The 23230-nt window shown below is 42.4% G+C and overlaps 1 protein-coding gene across 8 annotated transcripts in view; it reads left to right on the top strand.

Annotated features, from left to right (window-relative positions):
- LOC129818594 (lysine-specific demethylase 2B-like) overlaps positions 1–23034 on the top strand; it is a 53768-nt gene extending 30734 nt beyond the window's left edge. For 4 of the 8 annotated variants that reach the window (XM_055874643.1, XM_055874648.1, XM_055874649.1 and 1 more), the window contains 10 exons: positions 5839–5982; positions 12957–13193; positions 13345–13488; positions 13731–13818; positions 13980–14326; positions 14602–15674; positions 15919–16082; positions 16831–16992; positions 17265–17483; positions 20789–23034. In XM_055874643.1, the coding sequence (XP_055730618.1) occupies positions 5839–5982; positions 12957–13193; positions 13345–13488; positions 13731–13818; positions 13980–14326; positions 14602–15674; positions 15919–16082; positions 16831–16992; positions 17265–17483; positions 20789–20970 (2760 nt within the window). In that variant the 3' untranslated portion in view covers positions 20971–23034. The remainder of the gene's footprint in view (positions 1–5838; positions 5983–12956; positions 13194–13344; positions 13489–13730; positions 13819–13979; positions 14327–14601; positions 15675–15918; positions 16083–16830; positions 16993–17264; positions 17484–20788) is intronic. The other 4 variants (XM_055874644.1, XM_055874647.1, XM_055874646.1 and 1 more) reach the window with 4 other exon arrangements.
- The last annotated feature ends 196 nt before the right edge of the window (positions 23035–23230 follow it).

Below are 23230 nucleotides of genomic sequence, written 5' to 3'. Positions count from 1 at the left end.
ATGGGGTTGAGTTCAGGGCTCTGTGCAGGCCAGTCAAGTTCTTCCACACCGATCTTGACCTCGCTTTGTGCACGGGGGCATTGTCATTCTGAAACAGTAAAGGGATTTCCCCAAACTGTTGCCACAAAGTTGCAAGCACAGAATCATCTAAAATGTCATTGTATGCTGTAGAGTTAAGATTTCCCTTCACTGAAACTAAGGGGCCTAGCCCGAACCATGAAAAACAGCCCCAGACCATTATTCCTCTTCCACCAAACTTTACAGTTGGAACTGTACATTGGGGCAGGTAGTGTTCTCCTGGCATCGGCCAAACCCAGATGGTGAATCGTGATTCATCACTCCAGAGAACGTGTTTTTCCACTGCTCCAGACTCCAATGGCGGCGAGCTTTACATCACTCCAGCCGACACTTGGCATGACACTTTGTGATCTTAGGCTTGTGTGCGACTGCTGAGCCATGGAAACCCATTTAATGAAGCTCCCGACGAACAGTTCTTGTGCTGATGTTTCTTCCAGAGGCAGTTTGGAACTTGGGAGTAAGTTTTGCAACCGAGGACAGACAAGTTTTAGGTGCTTCAGCACTCAACAGTTCTGTTCTGTGAGCTTGTGTGGCCTACCACTTCGTGGCTGAGATGTTGTTTCTCCTAGACATTTCCACCTCACAATAACAGTACTTACAGTTGACCGGGACAGCTATAGCAGGGCTGACAAACTGACTTGTTGGAAAGCTGGCATCGTATGATGGTGCCACGTTGAAAGTCACTGAGCTCTTCAGTCCGTTCTACTGCCAATGTTTGTCTATGAAGATTGCATGTCAGCGTGCTTGATTTGTATACATCTGTCAGCAACAGGTGTGGCTGAAATAGGGGTGTCCACATACTTTTGTGTACATATGGTGTTTGCCAAGGAGGTGACCGGTGACACAGGACAGGTCATGGAGCACTGTGCTGTATATGTCCATGCTTTGTTTAGTTTTAGCATTTCCTTGGATCAGTCAGACCCCCAGTCTATAGTCCTAACAGAGTCCCTCGGATTCCACCACCGATTTAGATTTCCCCCAATATCCAAAATAATCCTCTCTGGCTGTTTCCTGGCTTTCTGATCACCCCAGCCTGAACACTCTGCTTAGTGTTCACTTGTTTGAGGATAAGTCTAGAACAAGGCAAGGATCTATCCTCGGACCCTGCTGTTTATTTATGTGTGCTGATGAAATCGCTGATTGATTGTGTTTTCTCTGTGGTAGCTGGGTTGCTTACTGAACTGATTTCTTTGTGTATGACAGTAAAACATTCTTCTGATGACTATAACATTTGTTGGCACGTTCAATTCTTGCACATTTTCTCGTAAAAAGTATATTTCAACACTGTCTGCTCAGGTAAATTTGCTGAACTGCTAAACTTGGACCCAATCAGAACTCCTGTACATACCCCTCGTAAAGAAGGCAGCTGATAGCCTGCTTCTATGTAGGATGTAAACACATGCTCACGTGAAAACTGTGATAAAGAGGATCATCTAGCTAACCCCCAAAGACTGAAGTAAGATACATATCTGTTTTTGACTTTTGACCTGAATTCATTTTTCACTTTTTCAGCATCTCCTTTCAGGAAAGCAAACTTCCTTTCATTGAGGCACATGTTCAAGTCATTAAACACCCAGGGCTTGTCATTGGGAAATACTCTTAACAGTTTTTGTGTTAATGACGGTATACTCACAGAACTGGATGTGATGCTGTCTGTCAACTCATGGGGATCCCTGCACGAATCAAAGAACACCTCCCAGTCTGTGACGTCAAAGCCGTCCTTGAGCTCCTCCCTGTCCCCTTCTGTCTATACCTGAATGGATTTCTCTACAGGTTTTTCGTGTTTCACCTGCTGCCTGTATCTCGGGTGCGCTGCACACTGCCTTCTTTGTGTCATCTACATTGCCATAACAATGTAGTTGAGCGAGTTAAACAGGTGACGTACTGTTGCAGACTGGGGAGCGTATTAAAATCCTCAAGCACAGTCAGGTCAGCCGATGGTGAAAGAGCAGCATTGAAACAGTCTGTGGTCCTGGCAACAGCTTCCTTATTGTTAAGTCCAGGCACATAGACCAGAGTAATGGTAACCTGTCCAAACTCGCGGGGTAGATAGAATGGCCGGAATGATACAACGAGAATCTCAGTCTCTGGTGAACAATTGTTCAATGACATTACACTGCTTGGACAAGCATTTCTCTACACTCGCATTAACATCTGCTAACCATGTGTATGAGCCCAATAAAATGTGGTTTGTATTATCTATAAAGCTGCATAGCCCCCCGGGCTATTGATTTATGTGTTATTTTGTCTGCATCTGTTCTAATAACATTGTATCCATCTATGTTCACATCAATATTGTCCTGCTTGAGCCACGTTTCTATAAAGCTGATTTTAGATAACTTCTCCTAAAGGATTTAGCCGCTAACTCATCCAGGTTATTATGTAGTGACTGCACGTTTGACAGGGTGATCACCGGGGAGCGGGTGATGGCTTCCCTTCCTCCGTAGTCTGTTGCTAATACCACCTCTTGAGCCTCGCTGCTGCTTCTTCTTCTTTACTTTTTTGACAAGGCAAGGCTGCTTTCGAGCTTTATCTCGGAAAGGGAGCAGGAACTCACAGGAATAAATGATGATGGTTGATTTAGTGATTTACTCACTGACTGACTACAGTGGTTGCGCCACTAAAAGTTTTGTGATTATGCTGCTGGATTTAGAGGTAATTTGTTGTTTAGTACGGTACCCTGCGTTACCACTTCATTGCTCCAGACCAGCACAAGGGAGAGTTAGAGCACTGATTATGCTTTTGGGTCCTACTGTGTCTCTAACTGACAATGAATGGGCGACCATAAACCTAAATAGGAACTATTAATTGTGCACGACTTCAGTATTACTTACTAAAACTGTTGTTACACTGAGTTTTTTTTAAATTAAATTTTGTTAGGATCATTTTGCTCTTACTGTAGTACTGTAGCCCACTCCTGGCCGGTCACATTGTGCAGTGCCTGAGTGGCGCAATTGTCTAAGACACTATATAGCAGTGCAAGCTACAGATGCTGGTTCAATACCCGTGCCGGCCACGACTGGGAGATCCATGAGATGACTGAAGGTTTTTGGTTTCTCTCCCTCTTAAAACAGAAATAAATAATTCTGAATAACAAACTGGCTTCATTTACAAATTAGTAACAATGTTTCACCCAATGGCCTTTTTCTTACTCATTTTATGTTATTTGAAAACAAAATAATGTCCAAAATATTGTTATTTTTTAAACAAAGCGATTATTATTCATTTAGAATTATATAAAAGCCCCTTGGATATTCTCACAGGTATATTATTAACCCTGTTATTAGCAGGACAATATATATTGGTCATGGCTCCCGAGTGGCGCGCAATGGGATTGCCTTGCAGTTCTCCAGCTGTATCCACTGAATGCACACTAGGTTCAAGGCACGAGGGCAGGGGGCATGGGATGGGCCACAGAAGACAGACCTAGCTTATTGGGAAGGGGGGTGGACCCCCACCCTGCCACACTGGGTAGCACAGAGCAACACTTTAAGGGGCATTGCACTAATAATGGCGCTGACTAGGGAAACATTCCCGCTGTGCTTAGTGCCAGTCTACACGTTCAAACTAAAACAATGTAACTAATAATGGCATCTTTATGCTTTCGCTAATAAAATGTATGATAAAAAATACTCTTTCAAAATGCCGATGTTTATTTAGTTATGGATCCATAACGAATTACTATGGGAATAAATATCAGTGAATTACAGAAATATCCTCCAATCCTCTTTGGCGGAGAGTCGTTTCATATTTTTCGATATACTGTAGCCCTACTGTAGGTGTAGATCTTATTTATTTAAAGAGCATATTGAAGTTAGAAGCAATTGCCTACAACTATTTTAGCACTGTTTAGCGCTGCTCTGAGACAAGCATGGGGACTGGTCTTGATAAATCAATGAGATTTTTATTTTCACTGAATCTCCGTTTGAGTATTGGTATACATGTTATGCTCTTAGTATAATCTTTATTTAACTAGGCAAGTCGGTTAAGAAATTCTTATTTACAAGGACAGCCGACTCCTTCCTCCCGGTCGGGGAATTGAACCCCGGTCTCCCGCGTGCCCGCACGACACTGGGATTCTTTAGCTAAATAGCCCAGTACTGTAGCCTACTCCCTACCATCACGTTGTACAGCGCCATATTTTACGTTCCATCCTAATGGAAACCTAGAGTCTTTTTAAAATATTATTTTTATAGAAACGCCATAATATTAAGCAACATTTCTTAAAATCAGTCCCATATACTATGTTCCTACAAAAAAGGTTTTAAATTCTCTAGTACAGCCCCTATTGAAGGCTATCAAATGCTTCTCAAAGATGCCCTCTGGTGGTCAAACTAGCATTAACTAGCATTAATGGTACCAGTGGTTGGCACAAATAACGTGCCATAGAATTCTGCGGCACAGCTTGCATGTACGCTGCAGCTTTTAACGGACGAACCACTGTACATACAACCTCCGGTAGTGATTGTAAAGTTTTTTGCATATCACAGCAATTGAGATTAAGAGGGTCACACACGCCACGTACATTCCACTTTCAAACTTGCGATGCAGTTGGACTTAGACAAAACAAAATTCCGCGAAATCGCTATAAACAAACCAACAATTGACGCAGATGAGCTCAGGGCCTGGCAGCAGTGCATATGCTACACGTATAGCATGCCTTGCCATACAATCTTCTCTAAAAACAGCAGGGAGAAATGTTTACACTGCTCTGCAATAAGATGACCAGAGTTTGATTTCTAATCCAGTTGAGTTATCAAATGTCAGCAGCTGCCTAATTCTATTGTGGGCATGCATCATGTTTGATGCATTGGAATATAGACTACGCTATGGAGAAGGATAGTCTCCAGGATTATAGAAATTGTTTGAGTTTCAAATACTTAAATGTTGACAGTGACAAATTCTTGCCAATTATTATTTTACTAACTATTACTGAGTATGAGGCATGTTTTCCATAATGTACGTTTCATGCATATACATTTATCACTACGTGGCCTTTTGGGTGTATATCGTGCCCCCTCCCCCCCCTTCTCACACATCAGGTTTTACAACGGTCGTAAATACCTGGTAGAAACTGCCATGCAGTATTGAGGGAGAGAGTCTATGGAGAACAAAGAGCTTCTCTTTAGAAACTCCTAATCCCCAAAATAGGATATTTAAATAGTATTTATATTTTTGAGAATGTGGGAATGGTCCGCAGACAGTTAAGGGACAGTTATGTCGAGTGTGTTTCGTTTGGTGATCTCATGAAGGACAGGAAACACACAACTATTTCTCTTAATGTGTACATTTCCCAGCTATTAGGTTTACATCTGAATAAGAATTGGTTGTTTTATGGTAACTTATGCACAGTCAGTATCCATGCCCAGGTGGGCACAAATATGACAAGATGGCCCTCTTCTACCCAAGTATAAAACCCCCCGTGAAGCATTTCACACCAGACCACCAAACCACGGTGTAAGCTAAGGTTGCAAATGGTAGAATTTCCAAGACTAGAAAACATGCAGCTGACGCTACATGTGAAATGATTAAGAACTACAACTCTATAGGCCCCGGAGATCATACAGCGTGTAGCATTGGCTACACGGCTGGAAATGGTTAAACTCTGAGACTATCGATCACTACAGCATAAGAGCAAATCCTAGGCGTAGAATTACTAGTCTGCAGCTGGAAATGAAGTCTAGTACAAGAATACCGACAACCGCGGAAGCATCTATTCTATGCAACGACCATCTGTGTGCCTGACATTCTTTACAACAGACACTATCCAGAGCCGCTGAGAAAGCGACAACTACGAAAGACATTGTGACTTCTGGGGAAGTTAATCAGAGACTCTCTGATGAACAGACTCTCCAGCAGACAGACCGGCGATTCCAACAGAGAAGACAACAACGACATTTGGACGTAAATATATACATACAAATTTTCTCGAATGAGCGGCCGTTCATGTGCAAAGGATTAGCATTTCAATTAATATAATTATCAACTGTATGTAGTGAATCCATTTTGTCTTTCCCGCTCTTTTATCTGTCCCCACCCCTTTCCATTGTCTACCAAGCCATCATGCAGGTTTAGCCCACTAGAGACTTATCAATGCATTGTGTTAGTAACCAATATCAACTGTTTATGTATTTCTGTGATTATTTAGTTAGTAAATAAATAATTAAGCCAATTTGTAAATTGCTGATTCATCATTTAGGCTAGGGTTTGTGCAGATATCCAAGGGTTTGCGACGTTCAGTAATGAGAATATAGGTAATAATGATACATTAATAGAAGACTAATCGATAACATATGAAAATATCGGAAGAGTCGATTCTAGAAAGAGAAACTATAAAATGTTTTCCCTTGGTGCCTCAACTTCCTAGTTAATTAAAGTTTACATGATTAGTTTAATCACATAATAATAATTACACAGAAAATGGATTTGATAATACAACAGTCTTCACATTAATGAATAGTCAGACACAACACATTTGAACAAAGAACACAATCAATTTGAGTGTTTCACCATGTATTGCGTATGGACAGAAATTGCAAAGGTGTCTCGGGTAGGGCTGTTACGTTGACCATATTACTGCATTCACGAGTCATGACCGCAGTCAAATTCCACGTGACCGCTTAGTCACGGTAACTAGGCTTCGCCAAAACTGCTCTCTGATGCCTCTGACGGTCATTAGTAGCCTACCAAACTTGCTAATGGCCTGGTGCTCAGGGCACTATTGCCCTCAAATCACTCTGACATCAATGCAAATGCAATCGAAAATCTAATCAAACACTTCATGTTATCCCATTTCTATAGGCTATGCAATTACGTGAGAAAAGTGTTTTGATGGCCTCTATTAAAAAGAGGATCCCATAGGCTAGGCCTACTATATCTCTCAACTTTCCTAATATTAATCAAATATTTTCGCTTTACAACAGGAGTAGCCTACCTGGCTGGCATGAAAATGAACGGCGGGAAAAGCGCCCTCCATTCGCTATTAAAGTGCATACGAATTACATGTATTTATTGTTGTTTCTGCCCCTTTTCCGACAGATACATGATAATGGTCCATTCTAAATCTAAACTAATTTCACACACATATTATTTAGTATATGTAAAGATGAGAGTAAATTGAGAATAATCTGATTGGTGACAATATTATCACTTGAATGATATATTTTATTAGGCAAGAAACAGCGCATTTCTTTGTTTGCGGCTTTTTCCAATCATAGTCGCACACATCATGTAGCCTACACATCACGTAGGCCTGTGTTTTGATAAGGTTTGTATCACAACTAAAGTGGCCAAGTGACTCCAAACGTAGCCTATAGTCTAGGCCTAAGACCCCTGGAACACGGTTGGAAAGCACATAAAGCCTAGTGAAACATGTCGAGTCATTGCCGAGTCATTGCGCAATCGCATGTGAAAACAGATTTTTGACTGGCCACCATTCAAAAGAGGATCCCAGCTTTCTTGTGCTGCTATATTTATTGCTAAATTCTTAAAATGAAGCGCTTTAATCTGCATTCCATGAGTTTCAAGTTTGGGGGAAGCAAATTTTCGCCATAAATGCACCTTTTATAATGAAGCATTCCATTCCATGTATCATCGCATTTGCAGACTTGTGTAAGATATTTTGCAATGTGATGAGTAGATTGGATAGTCATAATTTAGGCTAATAATGTAACTCAATCACTGTTTGCAAAAAAGACTGTTCAATGCATGGCTGAGCGTTCAATGCATGACTGAGCATGTAGAGTAGGCCTGGGCTATATCAGATAAGTTTCTTCTTCCTGCTGCAGGAATAAATTATTGTCCAAAAACAAACATTTAAGTAGCACTGACCCAACATTGATAAATAGTGAATATGTGCAGTGCGCGCTCACAAGGGATATTGCCTATGCTCTCCACTATTCGCTCAATTAAGTTGATCATTTTGATAACTAAAAGACCTATTAGTCTTCTGTCTTCCCAGCAAAAAACATTTGCTTTCCAAACTGTTTTCCCCGCAATTTGTATTTGACAATTTTGAAATATGCCTGGCTTGGTCTCTAGCCTACTTTTCAGACAGTCGCAACACAACAATAAAAATTTCCTTACGACTGTAGGAAATGCGATTTAAAAGAATACACAACCACATTTAAAAGATGATGATCCTCTGTGGTCAAATCATGACTATAGTACCCTGTTTTTAATTTATTTATTTATGGACAGGAGTAGGCTAATTCGGCTATTTAGTTTTGGCATTTTAATTGTATTTACTTTAGGGAAAGCTTAGTTTCCCCTCGCCTTATGAACTTGCCGCCTATGCTTGCATATTAAAAACGTACCCGCGCGTAACCTACATTCGCTATTCGAGTGCAGGCTACAGATTTTTATAATTTTCTCTGGGCCATTATCAATCAAAAATAATTCCACACATACAGTACCAGTCAAAAGTTGACACACCTACTCATTCAAGGGTTTTTCTTTATTTTTACTATTTGCTACATTGTAGAATAATAGTGAAAACATCAAAATTATAGCAAACAATTTTTTCTAAACAAATCAAAATATATTTTATATTTGAGATTCTTCAAAGTTGCCACAGCTTTGCATGCTCTTGGCATTCCCTCAACCAGCTTCATGAGGTAGTCACCTGGAATGCATTTCAATTAACAGGTGTGCATTGTTAAAAGTTAATTTGTGGAATTTCTTTCCTCCTTAATGCATTTGAGGCAATCAGTTGTGTTGTGACAAGGTAGGATTGGTATACAGAATATAGCCCTATTTGGTAAAAGACCAAGTCCATATTATGGCAAAAGCAGCTCAAATAAACAAAGAGAAACGACAGTCCATCATTACTTTAAGACATGAAGGTCAGTCAATCCGGAACATTTCAAGAACTTTGAAAGTTTTAAGTGCAGTCGCAAAAACCATCAAGCGCTATGATGAAACTGGCTCTCATGCTGACCGAAACAGGAAAGGAAGACCCAGAGTTAACTCTGATGCAGAGCATAAGTTCATCAGAGTTACAAATAAATAATAAATAATAAAAAATAAATGCATTCCAGAGTTAAAATAACAGACACATCTCAACATCAACTGTTCAGAGGATACTGCGTGAATCATGATCAAATTGCTGCAAAGAAACCAGTACTACAGGACACCAATAAGAAGACGAGACTTGCTTGGGCCAAGAAACACGAGCAATGAACATTAGACCAATGGAAATCTGTCCTTTGTTCTGTTAAGTAAATGTTAAAAACATTTGTTTTTTAAAATTCCAACCGCTGTCTTTGTGAGACGCAGGGTAGGTGAACGGAGGATCTCCGCATGTGAGGTTCCCACCGTGAAGCATGGAGGAGTAGGTGTAATGGTGTGGGCGTGATTTTTCTGGTGACGCTGTCAGTGATTAATTTAGAATTCAAAGCACACTTAACCAGCATGGCTACCACAGCATTCTGCAGCAATACGCCATCCCATCTGGTTTGCTCTTAGTGGGACAATCATTTGTTTTGCAACAGGACAATGACTGCAAAAAACACCTCCAGACTGTGTTAGGGCTATTTAACCAAGAAGGAAAGTGATGGAGTACTGCATCAGATGACCTGGCTTCTACAATCACCCGACCTCAACCCAATTGAGATGGTTTGGGATGAGTTGGACCGCAGAGTGAAGGAAAAGCAGCCAAAAAGTGCTCAGCATATATGGGAACTCCTTCAAGACTGTTGGAAAAGCATTCTAAGTGAATTTGGTTGAGAGAATGCCAAGAGTGTACAAAGCTGTCAAGGCAAAGGGTGGCTACTTTGAAGAATCTCAAATATATAAAATATATTTTGATTTGTTTAACACTTTGGTTACTACATGATTCCATATTTATTTCATAGTTTTGATTTCTTCACTATTATTCTACAATGTAAAAAATAAAGAAAAACCCTTGAATGAGTAGGTGTGTCCAAACTTTTGACTGATACTGTATATTAGTAGGCTATACAGTGCATTCGGAAAGTATTCAGACCCCTTGACTTAAAACAAATACGTTACAGCCTTACTCTAAAATGGATTAAATAAAAAACATCCTCATCAATCTACACACAATATCCGATAATGACAAAGGGAAAACAGGTTTTTAGAAATGTTTGCACATTATAAATAAACAGAAATAACTTATTTAAATAAGTATTCAGACCCTTTGCTATGAGAGTCGAAATTTAGCTCTGGTGCATTCTTTTCCCATTGATCATCCTTGAGATGTTTCTACAACTTGATTGGAGTCCACCTGTGGTAAATTCAATTGATTTTTTTCATGATTTGGAAAGGGACACACCTGTCTATTAAGGTCCCACAGTTGACAGTGCATGTCAGAGCAAAAACCAAGCCATGAGGTCGAAGGAATTGTCCGTAGAGCTCCGCGACAGGATTGTGTCGAGGCATAGGTCTGAGGAAGGGCACCAAAAATATTCTGCAGCATTGAAGGTCCCCAAGAACGTAGTGGCCTCCATAATTTTTAAATGGAAGAAGTTTGGAACAACCAAGACTCTTCCTAGAGCTGGCCAACCGGCCAAACCTGTGCATTCGGGGGAGAAGGGCCTTGGTCAGGGAGGTGACTAATAACCCGATGGTCACTCTGACAGAGCTCCAGAGTTCCTCTGTGGAGATGGGAGAACCTTCCAGAAGGGCAACCATCTCTGCAGCACTCCACCAATCAGGCCAGACGGAAGCCACTCAGAAGTAAAAGGCACATGACTAAAGGACTCTGACCATGAGAAACAAGATTCTCTGGTCTGATGAAACCAAGAGTGAACTCTTTGGCCTGAATTCCAAGCAATGCGTCTGGAGGAAACCTGGCACCATCCCTACAGTGAAGCATGGTAGTAGCAGCATCATGCTGTGGGGATGTTTTCAGTGGCAGAGACTGGGAGACTAGTCAGGATTGAGGGAAAGACTAATGAAGCAAAGTACAGCGAGATCCTTGATGAAAACCTGCTCCAGAGCGCTCAGGACCTCAGACTGCGTCGAAGGTTCATCTTCCAACAGGACAACAACCCTAAACACACAGCCAAGATAACGCAGGAGTGGCTTCGGGACAAGTCTCTGAATGTCCTTGAGTGGCCCAGCCAGAACCCGATCGAACATCTCTGGAGAGAGCTGGAAATAGCTGTGCAGTGATGCTACCCATCCAACCTGACAGAACTTGAGAGGATCTGCAGAGAAGATTGGGAGAAAGTCTGCAAATACAGGTGTGGCAAGCTTGTACTGTAGCGGCATAGCCAAGAAGACTCGAGGCTGTAATTGCTGCCAAAGGTGCTTCCATAAGGTACTGAGTAAAGGGTCTGCATACTTACGTAAATGTGATACTTCAGTTTTTTTTAATGTTGAATACATTAGCAAAAAAAAAACTTTTTGCTTTGGCAATATGGGGTATTGTATGTAGCTTGATGAGAAAAAAACTAACAATTGAATCAATTTTAGAATAAGGCTGTAATGTAACACAATGTGGAAAGAGTCTAACGATCTATATACTTTCAGAATGCCCTGTATGTAAAGACCAGATTCAATTTGACAATAGTCTGATGGGTGAAATACATGTATTCTTCTGTGGGTTGCTGTGGAAACAAGTGCCTGTTGGATACGTGCCATTTGAATTCACATGAACATAATTTCCTCTGGTGTACAGCCCTCTTAAAGTGGGTATTGGTCATGCCATAACCATACATCAGTATGTGCCATTTGGTACAGTATGTCCCTGTGATCTATACTATGAGTAAAGGGTGGTTATGATTGCAGCATATTTTTGATGTAGGAACAACCTCCAGTAGGCTGCCTATATAGATGAGATCACAAGTACCCTCAGTAGCCAATATCTCCTGGCCAGGCATAGCCTGTGTGTTCTTGTTTGCGTACAGTATATCTATATATACATCTTTATAACGTGTGTGTGTGTGTGTGTGGGCATGTTTATGAGCAGCATGTACAGTATTGTCTCAGTGTTGGCTCAGCCAGTAATAACAGGAGAACATAAACTCAATAATGGAAAGTGCTTCACATCAAAGCAGTCCCCCTCCTCATCTCTCACTGCCTTCAATTGAATTTAAACCTATGCACTCTCCCTGTTATATAACACTTTGTTAAAGTGGTCCATGTTTTGGCATACCGTTTTTTAACTTACTTTTACCAGGTAAGTTGACTGAGAACACGTTATCATTTGCAGCAACGACCTGGGGAATAGTTACAGGTGACAGGAGGGGTGAAAGAGCCAATTGGAAGCTGGGGATGATTAGTTGATCGTGATGGTATGAGGGCCAGATTTGAAATTTAGCCAGGACACCGGGATTAACACCTCTACTCTTACGATAAGTGTCATGGGATCTTTAGTGACCACAGAGTCAGGACACCCGATTAACCTCCCATCCGAAAGACTGCAACCTACACAGGGCAATGTCCCCAATCACTGCCCTGAGGCATTGGTCATTTACACTTTTTTTTTTTTTTACCTACTGGCCTTCCAACACCACTTCCTGCAGCATCTGGTCTCCCATCCAGGGAGCTTTTAAGATGTTTGAGTGCAGATGATTTGAGTTCGAAAAATGTCATGTTCTCACTTGAGTGCGGTCGGGTGATGGCTTCTTCCCTGGTCCTGTGTTTTCCATAGAAAGTGGAAGTAGCTAGTTAGACCAGACAACTGAGTACAACCGGTCATAATAAAGGCTCTGCTGCTTATGACTCAGCACATAATTGGTCAACCGCTAGCATTGATTAGATGAGTCAATTCACCTGGTTTCCCTAATCAGCTGCCAATTCAGGGGTCAATATTACAGACACTGCAGTACACCGTAGACCTGATCCATCTGTCTCTGTACCTTTTTAGTGTTGGGCTATAAAGACACCTCTCCCTCTACTTCTACTTTCAGCAGCAGCGGCCTCCCAACAGACCCAAACCCAAAATGGCGGCCTCGTCTCCTGCGGCGGCAGTCAAGCTGTCGGCTAGCCGGAGCACGTCTGGCGCCCGGAGGAGGAGGACGCGTTGTCGGAAGTGCGAGGCGTGCCTGAGGACAGAGTGTGGAGAATGCCACTTCTGTAAAGACATGAAGAAGTTTGGAGGGCCAGGTCGCATGAAACAGTCCTGCATCATGAGGCAGTGTATAGCGGTAGGTCTTTGACTAATCTTAACTACAGTAAGTCTGTTTGGCTTTTTATTGTGGTATGTTTTAAATGGTCAAACTAAAACTATCCTGCAGGGGCCATTATGTGTGTGGATGTTTTAGAGTGAGTTTCTAATATGATGTTTGTGGTCTCCAGCCTGTTCTGCCCCACACAGCGGTGTGTCTGGTGTGTGGAGAGGCAGGGAAGGAGGACACAGTGGAGGAAGAGGAGGACAAGTTTAACCGCATGCTCATGGAGTGCTCCATCTGCAATGAGATAGTCCATCCTCTCTGCCTCAAGGTAAACGGCTCAATACAGTGTGTGGATGCTGTCACTGAGCCTCTCATATCTCTCTGTACGTGATCGATCGATTCAGTGTGAGCACTTACGTTACTGCAGTGTATTTGTTTATGGTTGCCCTTCATCCTATAGAGGACTTCTATGCTGCAAATGATAAATGATAGCTTTACTTCTTACTGTCTCACTTTTACTTGTGCTTCCTATCACGTTCACCCACTCACTACTTGTGCTCTTTTGTTCAGGTGAAAGATTCCGGTGGAGTTGTAAATGACGAGTTGCCAAACTGCTGGGAGTGTCCAAAATGCAACCATTCAGGGAAGACAGGGAAAGTAAGCATCTATGTGGGTGTGGAACTGGAATGTTCGGAATATCTAGCCTCTGCTCTGTTCAAGACATCACATGTATTGTAAAAATACTTTAGAATTTAAAAGTGTCCGGAAACAAATAGGCAAAAGATATAAAGTAGTCTTCTCTTGTTTCTCACCTTTTGGCCGTCAAGCAAAAAAGAGGACCAGGGTTCAAGTACGCGTCCAACCTTCCCGGGTCGCTGCTGAAGGACTCACGATTGAACCGTGACATCAAGGAAGAGCCCGACCCGCCCAGCCTGCCAACATCACCCACTGGGACCACGGCAACCGTGACCACAGTGAAGAGGAAGGCGGATCGTGATGACACCCCCAAAACGAAAGCAGAGGAATCTCCTCCTCTGAAGAAACGTTCTCCCATGCTGTCTCTGAGCGGCCTGCCCCGACCAAGGCCTGAGGACAACCCTCTGAGGAAGAAGAGGATGCTGTTCGACATCAAAGATGAGGACGAGCCTCCTGTTGTCAAGAAAAAGGTAATTTATCCAACAGACTGATCAGCCTGATCATGGATAATTACGTTTATAATGAAGTATCTGTACTGAGCATTCCTCTTGATTTGAGAAAAATTGACAAGTTTATTTAGTCAAGATTCAATTGCCAAACAGTAACCCTTGTCATTTGAGAATGGTAAACCCCTTACTTGTGAAACATGTAGAAGATTATATGTATAAGGCCACTTCAAACTGTAAAGTGGATTGTAAGAAATTAATGTTAGAGTAACTGATCTGCTCCCTATGTTCCTTTACAGAAGAAGCCCCCAAAACCTGAAGACCTTTTGATCCCCAAGCTGTTAAAGACCATCAAGCAAGAGCAAGTAGATGAGGACGAAGAACACAAAGACCATGAAGATGAAGAGGAGGACAGATGCACAGGGGACAGGGTTGCAACTAAAGGGAAAAGAGAAGAGGAGGAAGAGGATGGAGATGAGGAGGAGGAGAAAGATGGTGGTGTAGAGGACAGTAAAGACGGTACAGTAAAGACTATGCTGAGTCCACTGCTACGGACGTCTACGGCCAGAGAGAGTGACCAGTCCTGCTCCAGCTCTCCCCGGGCAGGGCCCAGCAGTGAAGGGTGCGATGCCCCAGAGAAGACACCTGGCCAGCTGAAGGCACGCAAGCGCCGCCGCCTCCCCAACAAAGAGCTGAGCAAGGAGCTGAGCAAAGAGCTCAATCTGGAGATTCAGAAGACCGAGGACTGCCTGGCCAATCAGAACCGCAGACCACTGAAGAGGGAGGACAGCCTAGCCAATAACAGCCGTCGACCCTTGAAAACTGAGGACTCCTCGACCAATCCGAACCGCAGACCACTAAGAATAGAGGACTCTCCTGCCAATCATAATCGCAGGCCAATTAAGACTGAGGATGGCCTATCCAATCACAACCGCCGGCCATTGAAGATCGAGGACAGGTTAGTCAATCGGAATCACAGGCCAATGAAGACAGAGCCTGAGAGCGACGGGGAGGAGCCTAAGCTTAAGCGGCCACTCAACAACTGCACCAGTGACCTCGGAGACTGGCTCCACCCCAGGGGGCGGGAATTAAATGGGACGGCACGCCAGCTCTCTCCCCTGGGGTGGAGCCGCAGCCCTCCAATCACACCCATTTGCCCACGCCCCCCTCCCTGCCGCTCACCGCCCAAGTGTGTCCAGATGGAGCGTCACGTGATCCGGCCGCCTCCCATCAGCCCCCCGCCAGACAGACTGCCCCTGGAAGACGGACAGACCCACATGATGCACAGGGAGGTGTGGATGGCCGTGTTCGGGCACCTCGCACACAGAGACCTTTGTGTCTGCATGCGCGTCTGCAAAACCTGGAACAGATGGTGAGTTTTCAGATGTGCTGTGGCTATCAGACAGAGCAAGGGGTCTGATACCAAGTTAAACCAGTCAGTCTTGTGAAATAGTGGGTTGTGCTTCTCATAATGGACCTTGTCCATTGGAACTACAGTATGAACGCTAAGCTGTAAGGCTCTCTAGCCTAGAGCTCTCACCTCAGTGTAGTCGTTCCACAGCTGTAGCTATGGTGGCTGTGTGATCGTGTGCTAACCTTCGCCCCTGCCTCCCCAGGTGCTGTGATAAGAGGCTGTGGACGCGGATCGATCTGAACCGCTGTAAGTCCATCACTCCCCTCATGCTGAGTGGCATCATCCGCAGACAGCCTGTGGCTCTGGACCTCAGCTGGACCAACATCTCCAAGAAGCAGCTCAGCTGGCTCATCAACAGGCTGCCAGGTAAACACCAGCCAGCAGTGTTGTAACTGAGGCAATGTGTAAATCCCTCTGTGCCTTTATAACAGAATGGTCTGAACTGTCGTATGTATGTATGTATGTATGTATGTATGTATGTATGTATGTATGTATGTATGTATGCAGTGAGCTGTTACACTGTATCTCTGTCCATGGTTCTGGGTACACACTGCAAACCTGATGTCACCACTACAGTCTATTACAGTGCTTCTCTGTACTGAGGGCATTGACAGGAACATATTTAATGTGACTAGTTGTGATGGGTTTATGTTTGGCGATACTGCAATGCCGTCTTTGTTTCCATGGCTGGGCGAGCTGCTCCGGCATGTCTGACGCTTGTATCCCCAGGGTTTCCTTAAGTGTTTCAGCCCATTTGCTTTGTTTCTTATTAATTTATGCGGCAACTATAATTACATTTGCATAGTGATTGTTTTTGTTTCCTTGTTTTTGAAGCCTCAGGTTAACGAACTGTTGGAGACTAATATGATTCCTTAATGGAAAATCACAATTAGTCCCCCTCCCCCTCAACGATTGAAAATAGCAGCAGAGAATGTTACACGTTAGTTGGGACTGGCCTAGTTGGAGGGAGGGAGCCCTAATGAAGTATTAGTCAGGCTTCTTTTTTTTGGGGGGGGGGGGGGGGGGGGGGGCATTTTGACAGTGCTAGGGTGTTAGCAAGAGAGAGTGATGTTGAGTTTTGACCCCTGTTAACCCCGGACTGTTGTCCCTGCAGGTCTGCGGATGCTGCTGCTCTCAGGCTGCTCCTGGGTGGCTGTGTCTGCCCTCTGCACTGCCAGCTGCCCACTGCTGAGGACCCTAGATGTCCAGTGGGTAGAGGGGCTCAAAGATGCCCAGATGAGGGACCTGCTCTCACCCCCCACAGACAACAGGCCAGGTATATTCCCACCATCCTCCAGTATGTTAGAATGACCGTCTGGACACGTGGCGGGAAGTTTTGAACAGCATGTCCATGTGTTTTGCGATCCAGTCAGGCTGCTGCAGCCCATCCATGTCAGGTCTTGCTGTGCTCTCTGGTGCCCCCTTGTGGCTGTCTTTACAGGCCACACAGCTGGAAACACTTGGACCTGATTGTGCTCCGAGTAAGGAAGCTTAAAAACAACTTGACACATTCTATCTCTCCGTCTCTTTCTGTCTCTCCCTCTCTAGGTCAGCTGGACAACAGGAGTAAGCTGCGGAATGTGGTGGACCTGCGTCTGGCCGGGCTGGACATCACAGACACCTCCCTGCGCCTCCTCATCCGCTACACGCCCCAGCTGACCAGACTGGACTTGAGCTACTGCAACCACGTCACTGACCAGTCGGTCAACATCCTGACCGCTGCTGGGACCACCACCAGAGACTCGCTCACTGACATCAACCTCTCCGGTAGGAGGATACAAGGCAGTGTCACAATGGCTACTATCACTACAGACAGACCATGTCAGAATGTCCCTACTGTTTACTGAAAGTATTTACTACTAACAGTAACAGTACTAGTCACTAGTTAGAACATATTGGTTAGAATCCAGACACAGCCATTGACTGTTCGTTGCAAAGTTCATTCGTTGCTTCATGGCATAGGTCATGCATGGCATGTTCCCTTCTGAGAGGAATGCACCCCCCCCATAAAGACATGTAATGAGCCCATGGATGCCAATAGAAATATAGGGCTGGGCGATATGGCCTAAAAATCATGTCTTGATTCTTTTTCTAACTTATGGGTGGTTCACGTTATATCTTTCTAGAATTTCTAGAACGTTTTCTATCAATACGCTTTGTTGCACAATTAACAGACAATACACCTAATTTCAAACAGTCAGGAATAATCAAATGAACTCAGGGCTTGTTAAGTTAAACCTAGGCTAAATAGAAGCCTTCCACAACCATAAGACCCACTAATAATGGAATTATTTTATTAAAATAGTTTAACCTACTTTTGTGGTGTTGCAATAATCACTGATCTGGCTTTCAAGTCTGTTAATGACAATGCCCTTTTTGTTACAAAATTACCCAGAACCATGGGTAATGCAAATTCACTAATGGTGACAAACTTCTTGAGTCGAACATTATAGAAAATGAACACAGGTCTCATAAACGATATCTCAAACACAAGCCCACGTGCTAGTGAGGAGCCAGCTAACATTCATATTTCAACTCTAGCCAACTTGGATCTATTTGCTTGCTAAAAAGGCAGAACAGTTGAACTGTTATGAACACACCCTCCTGTCCGGCTCCAACTGTGTGAACAACATAGCGATTCTGTTGGACCAAACCTCAAATTCAAATAGCTAGATTAAACCGATTGTTGTCCGAGAGGAAGAAGCTCTTTTGTCATGAGTGGCAAGGGGAGGGACTTGGGGTCTGTGTGCGAGTAGAAATGTGCACGCAGCACAGAAGGTGCGAAGGACACGAGACAGGACAAGGACAGGACAAGGACAGAACGCTCAAAAACAAAAAAACGTCATTCTTGTGATAGACATTTGAAACACAGTGCAAAAACATACATTCAACTGAATTCTTTAGATTGCGGAGCCCTATAGAAATAGCTTTAATTGTGCCTATTTGTGATGCGCAATTGGAGCCAATGGGGCGGAGTAAAACTAGGGCTCACAGTCCCCCCAGAGTGAAGCTCCACTACAAACACCATAACTGAAACCCCCCCCTGTGTTTCTCCACTCTGAGTAGTGCCCTTAAAGGTTGGATCAATGAGAGACAGACATTCCCATTATGAGGCAGTCAGGGGGAACCGTGTGGTAGTCAGACTAATGAGGTCTCTGGCACCACTGATGTCTTATCCACTGTCAGTCACTCACCCATTGACAGCACTTGAAATTAGAGGTCGACCGATTATGATTTTTCAAAGCCGATACGGATTATTGGAGGACCAAAAAAAGTCGCTACCGATTAATCGTCCGATTTAAAAAAAATATATATATATATATATGTATATATATATATATATATATATATATATATATATATATATATATATATAAAAATGTATTTGTGATAATGACAATTACAACAATACTGAATGAACACTTTAACTTAATATAATACATCAATAAAATCAATATAGCCTCAAATAAATAATGAAACATGTTCAATTTGGTTTAAATAATGCAAAAACAAAGTGTTGGAGAAGAAAGTAAAAGTGCAATATGTGCCATGTAAGAAAGCTAACGTTTAAGTTCCTTGCTCAGAACATTTCATCAACATAGCGATTGACTCGGGAGTTGATAGGCTTGAAGTCATAAAAATGCTTGAAGCATTGCGAAGAGCTGCTGGCAAAACGCACGAAAGTGCTGTTTGAAATGAATGCTTACGATCCTGCTGGTGCCTACCATCGCTCAGTCAGACTGCTCTATCAAATTATAGACTTAATTATAACATAACACACAGAAATACGAGCCTTAGGTCATTAATATTGTCGAATCCGGAAACTATCATCTCGAAAACAAAACATTTATTCTTTCAGTGAAATACGGAACCGTTACGTATTTTATCTAACGGGTGGCATCCATAAGTCAAAATATTCCTGTTACATTGCACAACCTTCAATGTTATAATTATGTAACATTCTGGCAAATTAGTTCGCAATGAGCCAGGCAGCCCAAACTGTTGCATATACACTGACTCTGCGTGCAATGAACGCAAGAGAAGTGACACAATTTCACCTGGTTAATATTGCCTGCTAACCTGGATTTCTTTTAGTTAAATATGCAGGTTTAAAAATATATACTTCTGTGTATTGATTTTAAGAAAGGCATTGGTGTTTATGGTTAGATACAGTCGTGCAACGATTGTGCTTTTTTCACAAATGCGCTTTTGTTAAATCATCCCCCGTTTGGCGAAGTTGGCTGTCTTTGTTAGAAAGAAATAGTCTTCACACAGTTCGCAACGAGCCAGGCGGCCCAAACTGCTGCATATACCCTGACTCTGTTGCAAGAGAAGTGACACAATTTTCCTAGTTAAAAGAAATTCATGTTAGCAGGAAATATTAACTAAATAGGCAGGTTTAAAAATATATACTTGTGTATTGATTTTAAGAAAGGCATTGATGTTTATGGTTAGGTACACGTTGGGGCAACGACAGTCCTTTTTCGCGAATGTGCACCGCATCGATTATATGCAACGCAGGACACGCTAGATAAACTAGTAATATCATCAACCATGTGTAGTTAACTAGTGATATTGATTGATTGTTTTTTATAAGATAAGTTTAATGCTAGCTAGCAACTTACCTTGGCTTCTTACTGCATTCGCGTAACAAGCACGCTCCTCGTGGAGTGCAAAGTAAGGCAGGTGGTTAGAGCGTTGGACTAGTTAACCGTAAGGTTGCAAGATTGAATCCCCAAGCTGACAAGGTAAAAATCTCTTGTTCTGCCCCTGAACAAGGCAGTTAACCCACCGTTCATAGGACGTCATTGAAAATAAGAATGTGTTCTTAACTGACTTGCCTAGTTAAATAAAGGTGTTATTGTTATGAAAACTTGAAATCGGCCCTAATTAATCGGCCATTCCAATTAATCGGTCGACCTCTATGGTGAGATTTTGGTTAGAATCTTCTATCCTAGGAAAAAAATGACCGGTAGGTATATAGGAGGAGCCTATCTGTCTGTATACGTACTGAAGATACTGAATGGTCTCCTATTACATCAACCTATCTTCCTCCTCCCTCCCCTCTGCAGTGTGCAACAGAGTCACGGACCAGTCGCTGACCTACTTCAAGCGCTGTGGAAGCATCTGTCATATTGACTTGCGCTACTGCAAGCAGGTGACCAAGGAGGGCTGTGAGCGGTTCATTGCTGAGATGTCAGTGAGTGTACAGTTTGGACTTGTAGAGGAGAAACTACTGCAGAAACTCTGTTAGTGGTTGAGAGAGACGGCGCTGTATGCACTCGCTAGTTAGGACACTCGTTAGAATAAGGGACCGTCAAGGGTGGCGTTATCGCCATGGAGAAAGTGTTGTATTCTGATACTCATTGAATGCCTCTTGTGCTGCTGAAACAATAATGTTTTCCAAAACAGGATTTTCAACATGTAAGGCCACCTGGCATTACTGGACATTTGACTAAGTTTTCCCCCCCGTTTTGTCTCTGCCAAGATATTGAAGTTATTTTTTTATTTCTGCAAATGAACAGGCAGTGTATGTTCACAATGGTTAAGTTTTACTTCTTTTGTTTAGTATGTACTGTTGTTGCAGTGCACAGTTTATGCATTACACACCAATATTTTTGTATCAGAAAGTGTTTCGTACTTTTATGTGCAGTGTTGAATGCACTGGTTTACAGTATTCAATCTGTCTCTGTTTTTATTATTTAGACTGTAGATTTATGCCAAGAGCAGTAGCTTGTTTTCTGTGCGGCTGTTTTATATTTAATTTATTTAAGTGCTGATGTTCAGTTTTATGCGTGTAATTGTCTGTACAGTACAGATACGTTCTCCTTTTCATGTTTTACTCAACTTAAATTTGTAAATATCTAGAAAATAATCTATTTGTACTGTTTGACAAATAAATATTACTGTCCTTTCCAAGGTTTATCAAGTCCGTATGAGTAGGCACCAGTGACTGTTTGCAAGAGGAAGCATCATAAGGCTGATTCAAAGTGTTGTTTTTTTACAAGGGATTCTCACACCTATGGATGCCAGTTTTAAGTAGACACTTGCTTTTGAATGAAACCAATACAGTATGTACACTGAGTGTACAAAACATTAGGAACACCCTCAGAACAGCCTCAGTTTGTCAGGCCATGGACTCTACAAGCTGTCGTAAGCGTTTCACAGGGATGTTGGTCAATGTTTTCGCTCCAATACTTCCCACAGTTGTGTGAAGTTGGCTGGATGTTCTTTGGCTGGTGGACCATTCTTGATACACACTGGAAACTGTTGTGTGAAAAACCCAGTGCCGCTGCAGTTCTTGACACTCAAACCGGTGCGCCTGGCACCTACTACCATACCCCGTTCAAAGTATAGGTGGCTGGCGGCACTTTAATTGGGGAGGGCGGGGCTCATAGTAATGGCTGGAACGGAATAAATGAAATGGTATCAAACATGATTCCCATGTGTTTGATACCCATTCCATTGACTCCTTTCCAGCCATTATTATGAGCCGTCCTTCCCGCCCAAGCCTCCTGTGGTTCAAAGGCACTAAATCTTTTGTCTTGCCCATTCACCCTCAATGGCATACACACAATCCATGTGTCGATTGTTTCAAGGCTTAAAAATCCTTCTTTAACCTGTCTCCTCCCTTCATCTACACTAATTGAAGTGGATTTAATAAGTGACATCAATAAGGGATAGCTTTCACCTGTATTCACCTGGTCAGTCTGTCTTGGAAAGAGCAGGTGTTACTAGTATTTTGTACACTCAGTGTATATGATCTAATAATACGAACTGGGGTACTGTACGGTCAGTGTCTGACAGGTAACTAACTACTTTATATTATACCTTAATTACACTGGTCGTAAGTAGTGGCTTTTTTTGTGTATGCAGGCTATTATTAGACTATATACACTGAGTGTATAACAAAAGGGTATGTACAGGAAATGACAAAAGTATGACTACTTGGGGCTCCTAATCTATGTTTTGATAAATCTCCTTTTTGTATGTGGACATGCCTAACTACCAATCACCATGTCTTCCCTGTGTGGTTGGGAAATGTATTAGTATATAATTGGTTCAACTGTATATACTGTAAATCTTACGCTTAGAGAAACTAGTTTGTGACTTTTGAGTTATTAAAAACTCATCCTAAATACTGAGCTCTCTATTTTTGGTCACTTTTTCCCTGCAATCGTCTTAATTTATCTTTTTTGTTCATAACCAGTCTGTGCAATATGTAAACAAAAAATGTGTGAAATATGTTTAAAATGTCATACATTGGAATATCTATGAATGTTTTTTAGGTTCTGAAATAAATACCTTAAACATCAAATTTAGAGTAGTATGCCATTCTGTCAACATTGCATTCATTAAATCGGAAATAAACAATTAATTGATGGTAACCAGTCAGATACAGCAAGAATTGTGTTCAAAAAATTACGGGATCTTTGCTTATTATTTTATGGTATAAATCTTGTAATTACCAAAATAAGAAGTTCAAAGATCCAGGATTCCATTGAATGCTCATA

Source organism: Salvelinus fontinalis, chromosome 21, assembly GCF_029448725.1.
Source record: "Salvelinus fontinalis isolate EN_2023a chromosome 21, ASM2944872v1, whole genome shotgun sequence".
In the NCBI taxonomy this organism is placed as follows: domain Eukaryota; kingdom Metazoa; phylum Chordata; class Actinopteri; order Salmoniformes; family Salmonidae; genus Salvelinus; species Salvelinus fontinalis.
Note: the sequence above shows the minus strand (reverse complement) of the source record. Positions and strands in the feature narration are given on the sequence as shown.